This window comes from Pelecanus crispus, chromosome 9 (genome assembly GCF_030463565.1).
Source record: "Pelecanus crispus isolate bPelCri1 chromosome 9, bPelCri1.pri, whole genome shotgun sequence".
Lineage (NCBI taxonomy): Eukaryota > Metazoa > Chordata > Aves > Pelecaniformes > Pelecanidae > Pelecanus > Pelecanus crispus.
In genome coordinates this window covers 23,241,632-23,260,825 of record NC_134651.1, presented here as the reverse complement: position 1 = coordinate 23,260,825, position 19,194 = coordinate 23,241,632, and the positions used below count along the sequence as shown (strand labels likewise).

The 19,194-nt window shown below is 40.3% G+C and overlaps 1 protein-coding gene across 1 annotated transcript in view; it reads right to left on the bottom strand.

Moving 5' to 3' along the window:
* Window positions 1–221: 221 nt before the first annotated feature.
* The window catches only part of SPSB4 (splA/ryanodine receptor domain and SOCS box containing 4), a 68,204-nt gene continuing 49,231 nt past the window's right edge, over window positions 222–19,194 (bottom strand). The window contains exon 2 of the mRNA XM_075717004.1: window positions 222–349. Coding sequence (XP_075573119.1) covers window positions 222–349 — 128 coding nt within the window. The remainder of the gene's footprint in view (window positions 350–19,194) is intronic.

The following is a 19,194-nucleotide window of genomic DNA, read 5'->3' as shown; positions in this document are numbered from 1 at the left end:
AACAGGCAACAGGTAATACATGAATCTCAATCAAATCAATGTTTTCACATTCTTTAGTAGTCCCCCACAGTGATCTGCTTTCACTGGTTCAGAAAAAAAAAATATATTAAAAATTAAATAACACTTAAGTGTCCATCACGAAGATTTATATTTTGCTGTAAACAATTTTCTGCCATTTGCATTGATGTAGTCCAATGTGAGGCCAGAGGGTTCTAGACGTCTTATTGGTACTGTAAATAATTTTTCAGAGACAGAGGCAAAGGTAGAATTTCTATGTCATGCAGGCGGTCTCTGCCAAGAGCAAAACGAATTGATCTTCGGCACAAGTCCATTAAAGGCAGGGGTTCCGCTGAAAAAATAGAAGAAAAATAATAAAGAGTTAATTTTTCAGCATCTCCATTTACGGACAATGTTTTATTTATTAACATAGATTCTGTATTGTATTAAACAGTCATAAAGATAGTAATGGTATTGTGAAAAACCTGACAACCATGAGGCAATTAAGACAATCAATAGAAGCAAAGACAGAATTCTATGCATTTCACCCATAAGAAGTGACTGCAAAGTTTCAGACTGAACTTCCTTATCTGTAAGGCTTAAAATCATAATCCAAAACTGCTCTTCAGGCCAAGCTACAGCCTAAGAAGTTATTACACTTCCAGATTTCTAACAAGACAAAGAGCTTCCACTCTGTTTATAACACAACATTCGTCATGTCATGCTAACATGAACTACACTGGCAACTTCTGACCTTTACGTATCAGTTCCTTCTGCATCTTAGGAACTGGAAATAGTGCTTCAGGGTAACCAAACTTCTCGGCAAACACTGCTTTTCCTGCAACACTCCTGGCCTTTCTTTCTAGGAAGTTCATTGGAAGCAAAACACTAAACAAAACACCCTCAAAAATCTAGAGGAAATTTAACCTTTTCCTCCACGAGTAAGTTAGGGGTGGAGGATTCAGCTGACTAGAAGGCAGGGTGTGTGTTCTCATACATACATACACAAATACCCCCAAAATATACAAACATCTGTAGATGCTCTTAGTTTAATAGAAATGAATTAAGTATCTGTCAGAAATGCCTGCCTGATAGCACTTAAGATAGGAGACCCAAACGGTGGTCTGCAGCATCTCAAACCATCTCACCCCTATATCCCATACTGGCCTGCAAGACTCGCGTAGAACTGCAGGCACATCACAGCATTTCCATCCAAAGGTAGCATGAACGATCTCTGTGATTGCAGGGTTTGCAATGGAAATCTTTTTGCATCAGGAACTGGAATAAAGCCGTGGAGTCTTTAACCAGTTACAGCTATCTTCAAGAACAACTTTAATCAGATGGATTTGGTTGCACACATGCGTTGAAAAGGGTAAGAGCTTAACTTAAAAGACTATAAGAAACTCTTCCTCTTTAGATGATAAAAGAGTAGTAGCCTTTAAAACCTTACTAGCACTTTCAAATGGAGGAAAAAAAATAACGTCGTGTGCCTGTATTATAGTGATAACCTTTTATAAACTTGACAGATTCCTTACAAGTGCTCAACATTGTACAGCACTCAGTGGTTTTATCAGGAGTTCTTTTATGTGCCACACGTGGATTTACACAAACTATATTAATCTACCAATCCTTTAGCTGACATTATTTTAAAACCTACTTGAAAAAAGCACAAAACATCCAATCTAAGGATTGGTTTTATATACTGTAATTGTCTGCTCTGGCGACACACCACTGACTTAACGGACTTTCTATCAGTTATCCCAGCATCCCATTTGATTTGTATAGTCCACAGTTCACTATGATGTCTCCCAAAAGTGTCTAGGGAAAAAGCTTAGAAAGCATTCTATCGTATGCTGAAAGACTAAAAATCTTATTTAACTTTATAACCACTTCAGTGACTTGGATATGGAGTCTACTTCTCCTTAAAAATCCACTTAATCTATAATTTTATCTATTAAAAGATTAAAAAAATAAGAGCCCACACATTCCAGTAATAAAATAACATTTTCTATACATCAGTGAACTTAGTTTTTATTTTTACATACCAGAATTATGAACGTTAAAACTTAAGGGATGAAGCTGTAAAATTCATTAACCAGGATTAATAAGTAGGAGCAAAAATAGCTCATGAGTTCCAAGACACAGAATACAACACATCTTACAAGTCTTACACCATAAACAACAATTTTCTGAGTATCTTCCCAGAATCTCTGCGGTCCCATTAAGATGATGTAAAATAAAGACTAAGCGTGTTTAAAGCCATTAACTGACCATGTGGTCTCTTTTTTTTCTCCTACACAAAGGAATATGTAAAACATAACCATCTGTGCAGCCAGGCACAGAGTTAATCCTAAACTTCAAAACACAATTTAAGGAAAGGTTAGAATATTTTTCAAGCTTGAAATGCTAAATTAATGTCTCCTGTCTCACTTCTACAGGGAATTTTCAAATGCTAAAGAAAATGTCCCCAAGTGTTGGCAACAGCTGCTAAATTACACACACTGAATGTGTTTTTGCAACTTGAAAATTTAACTACACCCTTTTTATTCTCCTTTCTATCCCACAGCAGTTCAAAACTACAACAAAATTAGTACAGGTTTGTCCTACAATACTAAATAAAAGTTATATTTTTGGGGTGCTGGCTGTAAGAACTCGATGAAAGATTGTAATAACACCATTTTAAGTAAAAACTTTTGGCAGCTATGAATAGTCCTAAATGATCAGAAATTAAATTCAGGAAAACAAATCACTTCAGATTTCAAAATAGTTTATGGGATCAATGTAAAACTGCTTAAAATTAAAGACCACAATATTCAGACAGCATAACTCAACAGAAACATTATTAAACATTTGGTATGTACCTTAATGCAAACACTCTCCCACCCATCACATCTCACATTTTTACTACATGAAAGAAGTTTGGGTTTTAAGAAGCACAAGTTAGGTTCTGAGAAGTGGGTGAGTTTCAGGGGGAGGAATTTGTATTAATATGAGGAAGAGGCAGGAGAAAGCTTGTATAAGGATCATGCAGACCTTTGATCCTGTGCTGTACAGCAGCTGGGAGTGCTTCGCAACTCTGGCATCCGGGTGCATCCCGCAGCAGCACCCTGCCCTGAAGCTGAGAAGACAGACTCAGCTGTGCACCCTTCTCCAGCACACCGGGTCCTGGGCTGGATGGGTGCCACAATGCGCCCCTGCAGGTCCCCTGCCTTGGGAACTGGCAGAGCAAAGACATGCCAGAGTGCCACCGCCTGGAAGTCTAGACATCCGCAAGTGGTAATTTCAGAGATGCTTTAACATTCACCAGGTGGCCAATATCTGGCATACAGCATGGCTGCCAATATCTGGCGCTCACGCTGGGTGCCAAGCCCAGGCTCTGACGTGCCCCCATCACACAGGGGGCGATTCACCAGCTGCGAGGCATTTCGCATGCTGGGGCTCAGGGAATTAGGATGATGTTAGCCCAGCACTGCATGCCGGCATGGAAGTGGACCACTGCAAAGAGGTTGCTCATCATCTGCTCTAACGCTGAACTGTCTCTCTTTCACGCACATGCAAACACCAAAAGTGCTTCAGGTTTTCAGGGAAATTCAGTCAGAAATAAAAGTATCACAAGTAACTGGGTCCTTTTGGAAAGGAAAGGAAAAGTTCGACCGTTCTGAGTATATATTGCTATGCACCCCACCTAGAACACACACAGACTTGTATCCAAAACACTCAACAGCACGTTCAAACGTTCCAAACAGTATTTCCAAAATGCTATTTTCATTTGAGATCATACAAATAATGCTGAGAATAGAATATTCTAATAATGCAAGAGATGGGAAGATGAATATTCTGAAGCCACATGGTTAGCTGTAAGTTTGGCTACTGAAAAAGTCTATCTTTCACAACATTAAATATTTACCTTTGAAAAACCTTTAAATTCAGGGATATTGACTGATTGTCAGAACATCTCACTACTTACTATATCTAATATGCATTATAAGTGTATTTTTAGAATAACCCACAACAGAATGGAACTGGAGCATTCAAGCCCCCCCAGAAGAACATGAACCAGCCACTTCGCCAACATTATGTGAACTCCCGTAATGTTCGTGCCATTAGAAAAAGGAGGAATGAATTGCTGAGCTGGAATGCAAAATTGTAAAGAAAACATGATTCACAAGAATGGCTCTTTGTATTAGATTCCCAACCAGGCTAAGGAATTCCAAGTGAGACACTCCAGGGCAAGGGAGCAAGCTCTGCACAGGAAACCCAGCGCTTCCTCTCAGGCTCCAGCAGAGCTCAGAGCGAAAAGTGCAGCTACAGCTTGTTGGGCAACACATGCACTGAGCCTCGGGCCAAATCCCATCACCTTCCGGAATGTACTTTAAGGAATCGTCTTCTCATTTAATGTTTACTATGAAACCTCTTCACCCAAAGGTAGCTCCTCATAACTGTCACATTACAGAAAACTATTTTTCAAGAGGGGGGAAAAAAAAAAAAAAGACAGTGAAAAAATAATACTGCTTAATTTATATGTCAGAGTTTAATTCTCATGTCTCCCAATTTTGTACCAGTAGTTTCCAAGAAGGCCCATTTAAAAAAAAAAAACAAACCCCAAACAGGTAAGAAACAGGCCTTTGCTTCCACTCCTTCTCAGAATAGTATTTGCAACAGACCCACCATGGGTCACAGTACAGGATACTCCGTCGCAAGCCTTCCTTTGCTTACACTACAGTTACGTGCATGCCTCTACCTGAAAACCTGGGAGCTGGGGGTAAGGGCCAACAACAGCTACTCTTCTCACGCAGAGCAGCATTTCACCTACAATAGCTTAAAATAGCTTGAACAGCTATTTAATATAATAACAGCTTAAAAATAGCTTAAATAGCTATGCAATAAATTAATTAAAAATAGCTATTTAGCTATTAATAACACAAAATAGCTGTGTTCATATATCCAGATATATTCGTTCTAATGGCATCACTGACAGTTTAAGGACAAAGGCAAAGAAGCATCTGTAACTAGAAACAACTATGTGCTTGTGAGCATTTCTCCAATAAATACACATCTGCAATAGCAATTTGCACATCATTACCAGCTGAAAAGTTCATTTAGTTTGGCAACCTGTAGTTATTTAACTATCTGGCAATCCAACAAGACTGCCTCATCCTTGCAAACAGGCTTTTATAGTTGAGATACTAAAGTAATTTAGCATCCAATAACACTAAATGTTATTAACTGCAATGTTACATAAGGCTCATACAAAAGAGCAGCTTTTAGTACACAACACTTATCTGCCGAATGACAATACTCATTTTTAAAAGAAATTTTTAAAGCTCTAACAGCACATAATGTTCATGGCTTTCGTTAATCTATGAAGAACATATTTTTATCTCATTTTATAAAATCAGAGTTGTCTGGGGGAAAAACAAAAAACCACAACCAAAGCAAAATTAAAGCTGGTTGAAAAACGAAGTTTTTGTGCAATTCATTGTCACCAAAAATTAAGACTTTTTTTTTTTAGTTGTTTTATAGGTCTACCTAAAATACCAAATTATCTTATATTTTGATATATTTGGCCTTAAACTTATAAAAAAGCACTTACATTCAGTGACTCGTGTTACTGTTTCCAATTGCTGTAAGGCAGCTTCAAAGTCAGATTAAAAAAAAAAAAAAAGAAAAAGAAAGGAAGAACAAAATAGTTATGAGACAGAGATGCAATTGCACATCATCAAATAAGTGGATGACATCTCCCCAGACCTAACTTTGCTGTGCTAACAGCAGTGCCATGAGGGAAGAGCCAGCTCATTAATGAGGCAATGGCAGCGTAACCTTTCTTGCCCCGGAACGCCCAGCACCTACCTGGCAGAGGAGCAAGGTGAAGCACCACCACCTCAAGAACGGGAAAGAAATCATAGAATCGTTTAGGTTGGAAAAGACGTTTAAGATCATCCAGTCCAACCATTAACCTACACTACCAAGTCCACTCTAGACCAATTAACGATAGACTAGACTAAACCATGTCCCCAAGTGCCACATCTACACGTTTTTTGAACACTTCCAGGGATGGTGACTGCACCACCTCTCTGGGCAGCCTGTTCCAATGCTTGACCACCCTTTCCGTAAATAAATTTTTCCTAATTTCCAACCTAAACCTCCCCTGGCGCAGCTTAAGCCCATTTCCTCTCGTCCTATCGCTAACTGCTTGGGAGAAGAGACCCACACCCACCTCACTACAACCTCCTTTCAGGTAGTTGTAGAGAGCCATAAGGTCTCCCCTCAGCCTCCTCTTCTCCAGGCTAAACAACCCCAGTTCCCTCAGCCGCTCCTCATAAGGCCTGTGCTCCAGACCCTTCACCAGCCTTGTTGCCCATCTCTGAACACGCTCCAGCACCTCAATGTCCTTCTTGTAGTGAGGGGCCCAAAACTGGACACAGTATTCCAGGTGCGGCCTCACCAGCGCCGAGTACAGGGGGACAATCACCTCCCTGCTCCTGCTGGCCAAGTAACCTCTTGCAAAAGTAATACATGCCTGGTGCAGAGAGGACTCTTGGAAACTAGGAGAATGCACGATGCCTCTGTTCATACCCTAAGCGGGTGTAAGGTTTTCTATACATGTTACGTACTTGGCTATTGCCCGGTTCCCCTTTCTGCCCTCTTCTCTTTGCCACCTTTAAGTCTGCATCACTCAGGTTCCTGCCCTGCCCTTCTTTCACTGCTCAATCTCATACTTTGCCAAGTTCAGTGATCATCATCATATTTAGAGGGATGGTGTCCCCAAAAGATTAACCCTTTGTCATGGAAAGGGGATCCAATACAGACGCAAGGTGACATTCTTAGACTGTCCCTGTTCTGGTGGCACTCCCACAAACCAGGCGGGAAGGCAAAGCTCTCTCCATGGCTTGTCAGCACCCAGCTACCTGATGCCTACCTCTTCCAATCCTCTGTCCCCCATCAGGGCACCTGAGTGCCTGCCATACTCCAGACCGCAGCACACTTTTTTTTTTTTACATCCTTTTTCTTTAATTTCCCCCTTTTCTCCAGGTATTAAAACACCTGCTACGGGGGAATGTGGCCTAAGCGTTTTCATTGGAGCTATTTAAGGGTATACAGGAATTTGTAACTACCATTTAATTATCACATACAATAAACATAGAAATATATGTAAGCCAGGAGTTTTCCTTCCAACCTTTCTGCCAAAGCTTAATTATTGTTTTAATTTTACGCAGTACAGGCCAAATTCTTTCCCCCACATAATACGGTACATAAATACACCCCCTGTGACATATTTATGGCTTCCCTGATGCAACTGATGGAAAATTTGAGTCGTGTTCCTTAAACAGCATAATCTAGAGAAAGGAAATTGCAAATAATATATTAAAGAACACAGGCTATGACCAGTCATAAAAAATGCTAATAAATCTCCTAACAGCAATGAAAATTCAGTCAAAGGATAACAGGATAAAAGAAATCACTTATCTATTTTTCCCACAGATGTCTTTAAGCTCTGCAGCCTAACCCAGCAAACCGCACAAACGAAGCACCTTAGAACATCACATTTTAATTACAGCTCAGGTGACCCAGAGAATTCTGCAATTCAAAGGGGAACGCCGTGGTTTTTCAGAAGAGCATTGCCATTTTTCTCTAACTCCCATTACATTTATCCACCCGAGCGCGCTGGGCTCTGGCAGACCACTACCAAACTTATGCCGGTTTTGCAGAAGTCGGGTGCTCCGCAGCTCTGGCACAGCAGCTGATGAGGTCACCGCAGGCAGAGCCCACGCACACCCCCCTTCGGCCCCTCCGACATCGCACTCCCACCCGTGCAGCTTCTTCATGTACAGCTGGAAGCTGGCGCGCTCGCTTCTTCAAAAGCGTAACGGGTGGCAGATGGTGAGATTTTTTGTTATCAGTCAAGGCTGATAAACAGCCGCTGTCGCCAGCAGTCGTCTACGAGGCCAAACAAATCTTTATACAGTACCACATCGGCACCTTGGTTTTAGCAGACAGGGTGGGGAAGTAAAAACACAAAAATACCACAAACACCCCCCTGTATCTGAGCTAACACACATGCCACAAAAATTTGGTACTTGAAATTAAATAAGTTAAAAGGAGAAAGGAAGGCAAGAAAGCTTGAATAGAGGGAAGGACTCGGTTAATCCTCCCTCCTCCTGGGCAGGTGGGGATTGTTTTATAGATACCTTTGGCTTTTAAGTGCTAAATGCAGTTAAGCACAGTTTAAAACTTCAATCAGGCATCATTTAGCAGAATTAAGCTGAAAAAGCAGCAATGAACAAGCAGATATTCTGCAGCATCATTTGTTTTCAGTTAATGCTCTCCAGCTGTGCTTTCTTGCGAGGAACAGGGTTGAAAAGCAGACCAGAATGAAAACAAACTAAAACCAATCCCAAAAGCCAGTGGCCTCCTGTTAGGGGTTCGATAAAGAATCTGTCATTTAAGCACATGTATGTATCTCCTTGCAATGTCTTTTTTGCGTTTCAGTGTTTGCAATCTCCTATGAAGAAGACGCAAGACTTAGACAACTGGTCCTGACTCATAAGCACCAGAGCACATGCCTAAATCCAGTGAATTCAATGTAGGCTTAAAGTTTATTCTTAAAGATTTCAATTTAGCAGACTTAAGCATATGCCTAAACACTTTTTTGGAATCATATTGGTTATAGGAGTGTTTCTCTTAGAAGAGTAATGTCTGTGTACATTCGTAGGAAGGCTGTATATATAGAGTCATATACACATATATCTGTAGAAACCCTCTTTGGAGAGGCTCAACATGCTCTACAGTTCTTACCCTCCAGGTGGGTTTATGATCCACCTAAAAAGAGTTTGAGATCAAGCATATTTAATATGTAGAACAGGAGCAATACAAAGTCTGGCCCAGGCCAAATCTACAAGCAAACTTCACTGTGGAAACTTTCCTGAAAACCTTCATTTTCTGAATTACAACAGCTAATTTAAATGTACAAATGCATTATAATAATTCTATTTCCAGTAACAAAAAATTTAAAAAACCACCACAGGTATGATTCATATTTGAAAACATTTTAACACACTATTTCTCCAATCTACAGATTACTAAATTGTACTGCTCTACATAATTCAGAAGCTGCAAACCAGAGCCAGATAATAATGAATTTTACCAGCAAACAAGTGCCTTTTTTAAAAGGAGCAAAGCCCTGTAATAAACTGGTTTTGTTACAGCTTGATAGATTTGCACGCTGCCAGAGAGAGTGCAAGCGAGAACGGCGGCCACTTCCCTTCTGAAAGAGGAAGCACACATATGATTTCATTCCCTGTGTGCATCGGGAAAATGCAAATAGGAAGGATGAGCTGGAAAGATTTGCTTTCTGGCCTTGAGTTGTTTGTTCTCTTCCCCTCAAACACTTCCACAAAACAGCTCTTCTATTGTTCTTGAACACAGCAGGAAGGTAAATAGAGACAGTTACTTCAGTGATGATCTAAGCATTTTGTAGTAGGAAAGACACCTAACATAAATACACACTCTTTAAAACCAACAAACAAGCAAAAAAAATGAAGTGCTTGACGTTAGAGATGAGCCCAAGCTACAACCGTTTGCTCCTCAGCTCCTCCCAGCTCAAGCTTCCCCAAGTTTAACATGTTGGGAATGAGGATTTGGCTTAGATTAATCTCTAATGTATACTTTATAGCTTTTACTCTTAGAAACACATTTATCACCATTAAATTCAGCTTGTGTGCCAGGCCATAAAGAGGGAAGTTAAAATATATCAAGGTGAGAGAAGATTAAAGCTTGGATAAGAATTTCACTGAGTAGATGCACTGGAGTTCAAAGACAATGTTGTTCAGGGGTTATGGACAGATTTATAAGCAAAGCAATAATGGAGAAAGTTGAAGGAAAGTTCAGGTTTCAAGGACGAACCACTGCAGACAACTATTGCAACAGGAGTTCACACACTGCAAACAATATGCAACATGACGACTGAAATATGATGAAACAATTCCTTGCATTTAATCTCTTCATGAAATGTGCTTCAGAAATGGGCAAATAAAACCACCCACGCACCGGTACACACCTATAACAACCTTTATGGCTGTGAACAAGTCTTTATTGTTCAGGGGTGGGAGGGACCAGAAAGTTTGTAGGTGAATCTTTCCCCTTCCCTACCCTTCAGTTCATTGGCACGTTTCTGTCTCAGTAGTATTACAGCAGGAAATGAGATTTCTCTGTGGGAAACCTAATCATATGCATTAAAAAAATTCTAAAATTAAAAATTGTAATTTTTCATAGCTGTTCTTAAGCACATTCTGTGGTTTGGGTTATGCTAATCAGGTACACTTTTTTTGAGAGATCGTGCGTGTGAATCAAAGAGGTGCATACAAAAAGACAAAATGTTGGAACTCTGTGCTGAACCCACCTGGTTGCCCAACCACCCCTTCTGCCCTTCTCCCACTGGCCGTTATATCTACCTGTTGTATTTTGTACGACATACTCATTCTGTGGGACAATGAAGTACACCCTGGCATCTTTTCTTCTACTGTGCCCAGCATGCTAGAGCCTCACAAGACTTCCTAAATACTACCATACTAAATAACCACACACTCATTCAAGATTCCCACTGCTTACAACTCATATATTCTCAGCTGGAACCTATCACAGTAGTTTTCTGTATGGGCATTTAGTATTATACTAAATAATAAGTTATTTACTCTAGTTAGCAATTAAATTGATTCTGCATCACATTGCACCACACTGCAGCTTGCTTCAGTTTCACCATATTGACAGGGCGACAGAACTAATGACACTCCTACTTAAATTTACACAATTTGTCCTGAGCTGTTTAAGACAATAAATATTTGACTACATTCCTCATATCGTTGTTACATGACATTTTCTCAACTGCTTCAATTTAAATTACCCGGAGCCTGCAACATACGCAGATTTCCTCAAACCAAGCGAAAAAATGACAGCAGCATGTCATTTAAATTTTAATGCAACTGTATACAAGCTAATGATCTCCAGGGGAGATCCACAAACAACAAGCCTGACTCATCACTTCTTTAGTCTAGTTTTGATATTAACAGAATTACATAGGAATAAATCTGGAGCAATGAAGTTGCAATTAGGCTCAATGTAATGAATTTGATCCCGTTTAGTACCATTTATATTTTTGATTTCTTGAAAGTGATTTTTTCCTTAAGTATCATAATCTTTATCAGCAGAAAATGGGTACTGGAGATGATGTGAATTATTTTCATACTGAATTTAGGATTTGTCATTGTTCCTGGTACGCAAACACAGCTGATGCTCTCTGAAAACATTTCTAAAGCATTAATTTTGAACACAACTGCACTCTCATACCACAGGTAGAGCACACAGGGCTTCCTGTTCTCACCATTGCTCAGCTCTTCTCATCACAAGCTCCTGTTACCATCTTTCAACCTTGGCAAAGCTCTGTCTGAAATTTCACACTGCTGTGCCATGGCCTACAACCGGCACTCCTGGCATGTTGTCTTACAAATGGTCTGGTCATTTTGTAAGAAATACAGTGTGGAAAGATGATTTCCATATTATGCATTCCTACAGCCACTGTATGTGATGTGTTATCATACCCCAAACCTCTGAAGCACCAACACAAAACCCACTGATGGGAAGGGAGAGGCGAGGGGGTAGGTGGACTAGGGACAGTGGTTTGCCACTAAAGTGACTTTTCCTGTTCCTGGGCGTGTAGGGGGCATCTAACATGACAACAAACATTAAAACTCATCAAAAAAAAAAAAAATCTGGAATATCACATGGGATTATTAGAATCTGATAGCCAACTCAAGTTTTGCTCACACTGAATTTCTTCACCTCCTGGGCAAAATCTTCCTGTACTTGGTCCTACTGGATACATGAATAGCAGGAGACCTCTCCAAGCTGTCTTCTCTGGCCTGAATGGCTGAAAGGGGAGGTGGCAGTTGTGATGGAACCTGCTGCCATTCTCCATCCATCCATCCATCCATCATCCTACTCCTCACAACACTGCCTAATATATTTGGAGAACTAGGCCTGCAGCAGCGTACCAGTTGTGGCTTCTTCCCTGTCCTCCTCCAGCTCACCAGATCCAGCTAACGCATTTTCTCTGGACTTCTTAAACTACCCATGATGACTCTTCCCCCGATGGTGCTTGCTTGCTGTTCTAATGAATTCAGACACAAGGGGAGGACAGCAAGAAGCGACCAGGGGGGCTCTTACCCCAGCCCTCTCCTCCCCACGCACCTCCCAGCCTCACGCTTGGTCCTTCTGTCCTCATGCTTTGTGTTGTCCACTCAAAGTTTTATGACCACCATCTGCACAGGACGTCACTGATGTCAAACAAGATGAGGAGAAAACCAAGTGCGCTGAACCACCAAGCAGCGTGGCTGCGCTCTGGAAGGAACTATAAAACATCACAAAGGGTCTGGGTTTATTGCTTCTTACCAATTCATTATCAAATACACTTTGACCATAAACAGCCTTTTCCAGCTCCCTCCACCCCCAGCTGCCAGCTGGCTAATGCAGTTCACAGGTGTAAATGAAAGCATCATTTGGCCTGCAGAAAAGCTATTATGAACAAAGATTTATCTGGATTTTCAGATCCCAAAGTCAATCTGTAAGGCTGGCAATTAAAAAATTGCATCTGGGAACAACAAAGCAAAGCTAAGCAATTCACTCACCTCTTTAATGTACTGGCACACCTTATTTCTGTAGGAAAGGGAATCCCATCAACCCACTAATACAGCTGATTTCAAATAAAAAACTAGAATGAAAGAAATTGAATATGTACTAAAATCCTTGTAACAATTTCTATGTGTTTGTGTTTTCAGATCCCTGAAGAGATTCAGTTAGTAGCTTGAGGCACTCAGCTCACTTTTCTTAACTGGGCACTGGTAAATATTCAGGTTAAGGTATTCAGTAATGAGTTAGTTTGTACAAGCCCATATTTAAGATACCACAATAAATGGCTTGATTCATTACAGTGTCAAGCAGGCAGCAGAGTTTAGTGAAGACAGTAAGGCCACTTCCAGTCCTAAAAAAGGGATGGCATTTGTTGGTCAACTTTTTCTTTGATGTTTTATTTACAGTTTGGGATATGACAGTTTCAAAATTACATATTACGTTCTTTAATGGGAAGAATTGTGGGGGCTTTTCTTTTGGTTTTGTGGAGGTTTTTTTAATTAGTGGAATATCAGTTGTATGCTAAATTCCCATTATGTTTTAATAGATTCTGAACAGACTCCTTTACTATCAACTTCATATTTTGAACACTAATTTTTATAAGGGAAGAGAGGAAGAGAAAGCGAGAGAAAGTGAGAAAGAAAAAAGAAAAAAGAAAGAAAAAAGGTGAGAGACAAACGTCAATCCCACTTTATGCTTGTGTGGCATGTATAAACATATATATTGTTTTTATTTATATGTATATAAAAAACTCCACTATGACTGTTTTCTTTTCAACCAAATCTTCTGACCTATTAAACCACTTAAGTCTGTCTTATTTTCTCCTCTTATCAGCCATCTCCTTCCTTTTCTTCTGTGCTCCTACTCTCAAAGCAAACAGTGTCACTCAGTGAACTGGGGTTTAAAAATGAAAAGCCATTCTACCTGTGAGTCTGTAAACATCAGACACAGTATATTTTGCTTCTTTTAATCTAAAACCTAATTGACATTGATGCAACACATGAAATGCTAGATTATCAAAACAAATTCTTTAACTTGGTACTTAATCCAAAGTACAAACCCCCAAAATATTAAAAGCACATTCAGAATTACACACAGCACAAAAGAATGCTTCCCACCGAATTCCTTCTGCTCCCTACCGAATTCCTTCTGCTCCCTGTTGACTCAGCCTTTTTCACCCCACCAGTATTGTCAGCAAAGCCAAAGGGAATCTTGCCAGGGTAAATACTGCTAAATGGGGTCCCCCATCCATAGATATTTCGCTTTTCCCCTGTTACCAAGCCATTCCTGATGTCAATATGCCTGTAAGATGAAATGGATTATTTTTTTTTTCCAAGTACTCACAGTTTTGAGATAAACACTGACCCCTCGGGCATAAGAATATGCCCATGCCATTTTGATGTCTTGGATATTTCTTAACTAATTCAGTTAATCACGTAAACAATGACTGAGTAAAAAGCTACACACAGCTTTCCAAAATCATCCTTTGTAGGGGTAGGAACGGCCACCCAGCCCAGACTTCCTAGGGAGCATTCAGTTGAACCCATCCTCTAAACCCATCACATGAGTGAGTTGGTTACTTTGGTTATGCTTTTACTCCCCTGTGCAGGAGGAGAGATCAAGACCTTGTGCTTGTTTTAAATCTTACTCAAGCATACATCGAGTCAAAACTGCAACCCCAAAGAAGCCTGTAGTCAAGCTCTGGGGGCAAGAAAACTGAAGAGTTTAGGGTAACCGGACCCACTCATGTATCCCGTTTCCCAAAGTTCTGGTACTTGTTTTGCATCTCATTGTCCTCTAAAAAAAACCAAACCAAAACAAAACCCACAAAAAAACCCCACAACTTCTTCAAAAAGCAGGGTTAATAAATGAAGGAAGATGCTTTCCTTCATAGCTGCAAGGCAGAAGCAGTCAAACAATACCAAAGCAGAGACACAAAGACCCAGGGTATCACAGCAATGAGTAACAGGCTGACTTTATCCTTCTAAGCATGTCCCAGCTCAAGAGACAACAAGGAGAGAGAGGCAGTGACCATCTGGAGTACTTCCCTGGGAACTCCAAAGTGCAGCTCTTGAGTGTGCTGCTCACTTGGTACATCCATGCTGCCAGCAATGGAGCAGAGACCTGGAGCCCTCCATCATCCGCACCTCCTGGTTTCCTTTGCAGACATTCCCAGGACTGCGGGCAGGGAGGGAGGCAGGGCATGCTCCCTCCTGCTGGTCCCCTGCCTAGGAAGGCTGGGAGAGCAGGAGACCAAGGAAAACGGTACTAATTGACAAAGACAAAAGCAACTTGGGAGTGGTAGGAACTACACCAAGATCAGTGGAAAAATATCAATGAACAAAGGACAAAGAAAAATAAAGGCTTCTTTCTCTGTGTTACATTTTTGTGTATTGTTTTCAATACAAACCTTATACTTTGCATCATCTCTGCTATTAATGATATATTTGTATGTTGATGCCATGCATTTCATATTCTGAATGAAATCTTTTTATAATATATACTTTAATTTTGTCTACTGACGCAAAAATCAGAATTCTGGGGTTTGTATATTCAGGATCCTGGTACCGATTGAAATACGCATTTCACTGTTTCTAACGGACTTTCCAGCTTAGTAGAAACCGACAATGTTTTCATATGATTTGCTTTATTGATACACCTTCCAAACACAAAAGCAGGACTATATGTTATTCATCACTGCCTTTCCCTTGTTAGGTAACATCAATTAAAACTGACCTTCCAGGACATTCTTCCCTTCAAAACATCAAAGCCAGATAACAACTGTTCAAAGCTTCTGGACCTCTCTCCCACACAGCTTTGAACAAGAACTTCTATGCTTGAGCAAAAGCAAACTTCATAGAGAGCAACTTGTATCATTGCTTGAATATCCCACAGAAAAGTCACCCTGCGGTGAAAGCAGACTGCAGCTCTTGTGTGTGGATTTCCAGTACAAACTAGGACTCAGCACACTGCGTTTGTAACCTTCCAGCACAATGTGATGACATTCCCAATAAAAAGTTTCACCTACTTGTTTCTTAGATGCGTTGTGTTTTTTAGAAGCCAGTTGTGCATAATATTTCTCGTTTTGTCAAATTCATGCTTGGGATGATCCATACAGATTTAGCAATTACCATTGACAGAAAAGGTCACAAAATTTTGCCTGTTCCAAAACCATCTGTTCCTATTCTGTGCTCAGTAGTCACAGCAGGGCTAAATCCTTGCTTTTAAATACGTAAAGCTCAATTAATTTTATGTGTATTTTTCCTTATGGGCTTTGGCCAATTTTGGTGAAAGATTCAGCTTGGTCCATTCAAACATGGATGTCTCACAAAAAATTATTTCCTTTGAGGCTATTTAGAATATCTGGATGAAATCTCTCTTACTTTTGGGAAGTATTTTACAGAGACATCCTGGTTACAGAATTTTGTTAACGGAAAACCATTTTCAAGAAGTCCTGAAATAAGAACATGATTCCAAATAATAACCCATGGACTAAAAAAAACCCACAAATCTAGAAAGTTCAAAAGGTTGAGTTCCCTGTTAATCACGAAACAAGAACATAGAACAGACCAAAGTTGTCTTCGTATACAGCTGCCACCCTCTGGCAACTGCCATATCCCTTTTAAAGGCCTGCTCTGAAATTTTCTCTCTGCAAATTCCATTTCTAAAAGCTATGCACCTAACTTTTAAAAATATTTTTTTGCTTCATAATAGCAAGGTATTTCCAGTTCTCCACACTAAGATACTAATATGCATGGACTTTTTCTTCTTTCCAGGCTTCGCCACGCTTCTTGGCAGCAGTGACGCAGTTCTCCCCCAAGCTACTAGAGTTAAACCATGCCACTTCCCACCAGAATACCAACCAAACCTGGGGCTTGAGGTTCCTCTTTGGACAAATGCACCAGCGGGGGAAAGAGGGACAGCAGGGGATTTATCAGTAGTAACAAAACATTTAGAGAAAAAGGACTTAGAGCAAGCCTACATGCATTTCTGTCTTCCCTAAGTTCCCAATGCCTACTGACCCCCAGGTGCTGACCGCTCTCAACAGACTTCTGTGTTTCAGCACTGTTCTTCCAAATAGGTACTGCCTGTCTCACTCCAGAAAACCCATTTCAGAGTCAAAGTTCTGATTTTCTGTATTTGTTTTCCATTGCCTACCCTGGCCAAAGCTGAGCTTCACAGAAAATGAAGGCAAACATCACCACAGAGAAAGTGCTTAGAGGGCAATGCCAAATTGATTTTTAGTTGAAAGGCAGCCATACTGACACCTGCCATGTTTTTGGCTTTCCTATTTTTCCAAACACGCTTCCAGTGCAACATGGTACACTAGACATACAATAATTACAACAATGAGGGCAACAAATATACTGCTACTATGCAGCTAAACCCATTGCCATACAGATGAAACACATCCATAATAAATTTCCAATCCATCACTAAAACTTTAGTATTGATGTCCAAACTAATTATATTTGCATGCACAAAGTAACCTAGAGCCCGTGAAGCAGGGAAGTTGAAGGAATGACACAGAATACAAAAAGTAAGCAAACCAGCAGCTCTCTGATGCCTCTGACTCTTTTCAGGATCCCTCAAAGCCGCCTTGCTCTGTGCAAGTTGCGCTCTGCAGACGTAACAGTGCATGATCTTAATCCTGCAGAGCCTCAGTAAAGCTCTACCTACCACAGTATTAAGCCAGGTGTTTGGGAAGCTCTGCTCAGAAGAAGGTAAAACTAAGAGCTGTTATCAGAAATTCAAATAATAATGATTACCCTAAGTGCCATGAACAATTCATGATGCTGGAAAATCAGTATTTTTTTTAAAATGTAACAACTATGATGCCGCCTCTGCGTGTACCATTTGCGAGAATTTAAAATACCACTTCAAGAACCTGAAGTTCACCTGATAAAGTCAAAATAGCACTGTTCATGCAATGTCAGAACACTTTAAATCATACACAAGTCTTTAACCTTGGCTTTCAGAAACAAGAACGTAAGTTTCTAGTTGCACCTATGTGACTCCATTCTCTCCAGTGGAAAAAGGCTATTTATTACCTCTCAACTATGCGCTTTCTGCAGTGCAGGGAGCCCCAGTCAGGCAGCAGTGCCTTTGTCAGACAGCTGCGGCTCTGTTCCCAAAAGCACCAGCCAGCCTCACCATGTGAAGAGCCATGCTACATTTTTCACCTGGACGTGGTCTGTGATGTAAATGAGGTTGCTCTCTAAGCTTGCCTTCAGAAACCACACTGAGGAACCCAGATCAGCCATTTCCTCCTTGAAACCTCTCATTCCCAGAAGGAAAGAAAAAAAACTAAGCTTCCCTAGCAGTAAGCATCTGCCAAGAAATTTTAAGTGTTCCCATCCAAACACCCTCCTCCCTTTTCTTAAGCTTTCCATTTCTTGCTGTATTATAAATCACTCTGGGGAAATAGCATGGACTCTGAATGTTTAAGTTACGTTCCTAAGTGGTAAACCGTCAAGTTTTACTAGTCTCTTTAAAATAAAATAGTGTGGTCTATCTTCAGAAGCAAATTATATATTGCTTTTTCTATATTAATTATACGTTACATGGATTAAGGGCCGTAGTAACAGGAAGTTAAACTAGCCCTTATTATGGAAAGCGGCTGTATCTGAAACAGAACAAATATCGCAAGGGTTTGGGGAATGTATCAAAATGCTATGCAAAGATTAGTTCGTTTGGCTCCAAAATGGCTTGTCAAATAACAGCAAAATATTTTTTTAAATTCAAATATAAGAGCATCTGACCTGTGGTCAGACAACAGGCAGTACCTTTCAAAATGCTGGAGCTTTGGTACAAGACAGCAGGGACACTTTCTCCCCTGGAAGAACTTCACCTACGCATACATCCTCCATTTTTGGCCTGTGAGTACTCAGTCTTTTATTAACAATCTCCTAATCAAACCTTTCATTCCAGGAAGGTCACTGTAGGTGAAGAATAATGCATTAAAATGTTTTCAAAGTAGTTATAGAAAGATGTTGTAAGAAAGGAAGGAATAGTTTAAGTACAGCTGAGACTGTGCATCACTAACGGGAGTTTCCGCAGAAGTTGAGCATTTTGACAGGACATCAACCTGGGAGCAGAGTTCCTAAACCAGCAGAGATGCAAACAGAAGTACCAGCCAGTGGTAAATACTTTCACCTGGCATCAACTGATGGACTGGGTTTTTTTTACCACGAAAGGATGACTTACACATCTGAGGGGCATTATCAGTTCCCTGTAAGTGGTGACACAAATTAGGAAAATAACATGAAAGGCACGGGACAGAGCGCATCACGTTCACTTGGGTCCAGTGATCATTTTATTCGCACTTCAGCAAATTTTCAGGTATCTGACTTCAAATATGAGATGTATAGTGAAATAGCACCGAAAAGTTATTGCTCACAGCTGTGGGGAGAACAAAATACAGTGTCATCAACTTAAAACTATACATCTAACTTATAAAAAACAGCATCAGAGAAAGAAATTATCATCTTGCATCACTTCAAGATTGTGGGCATC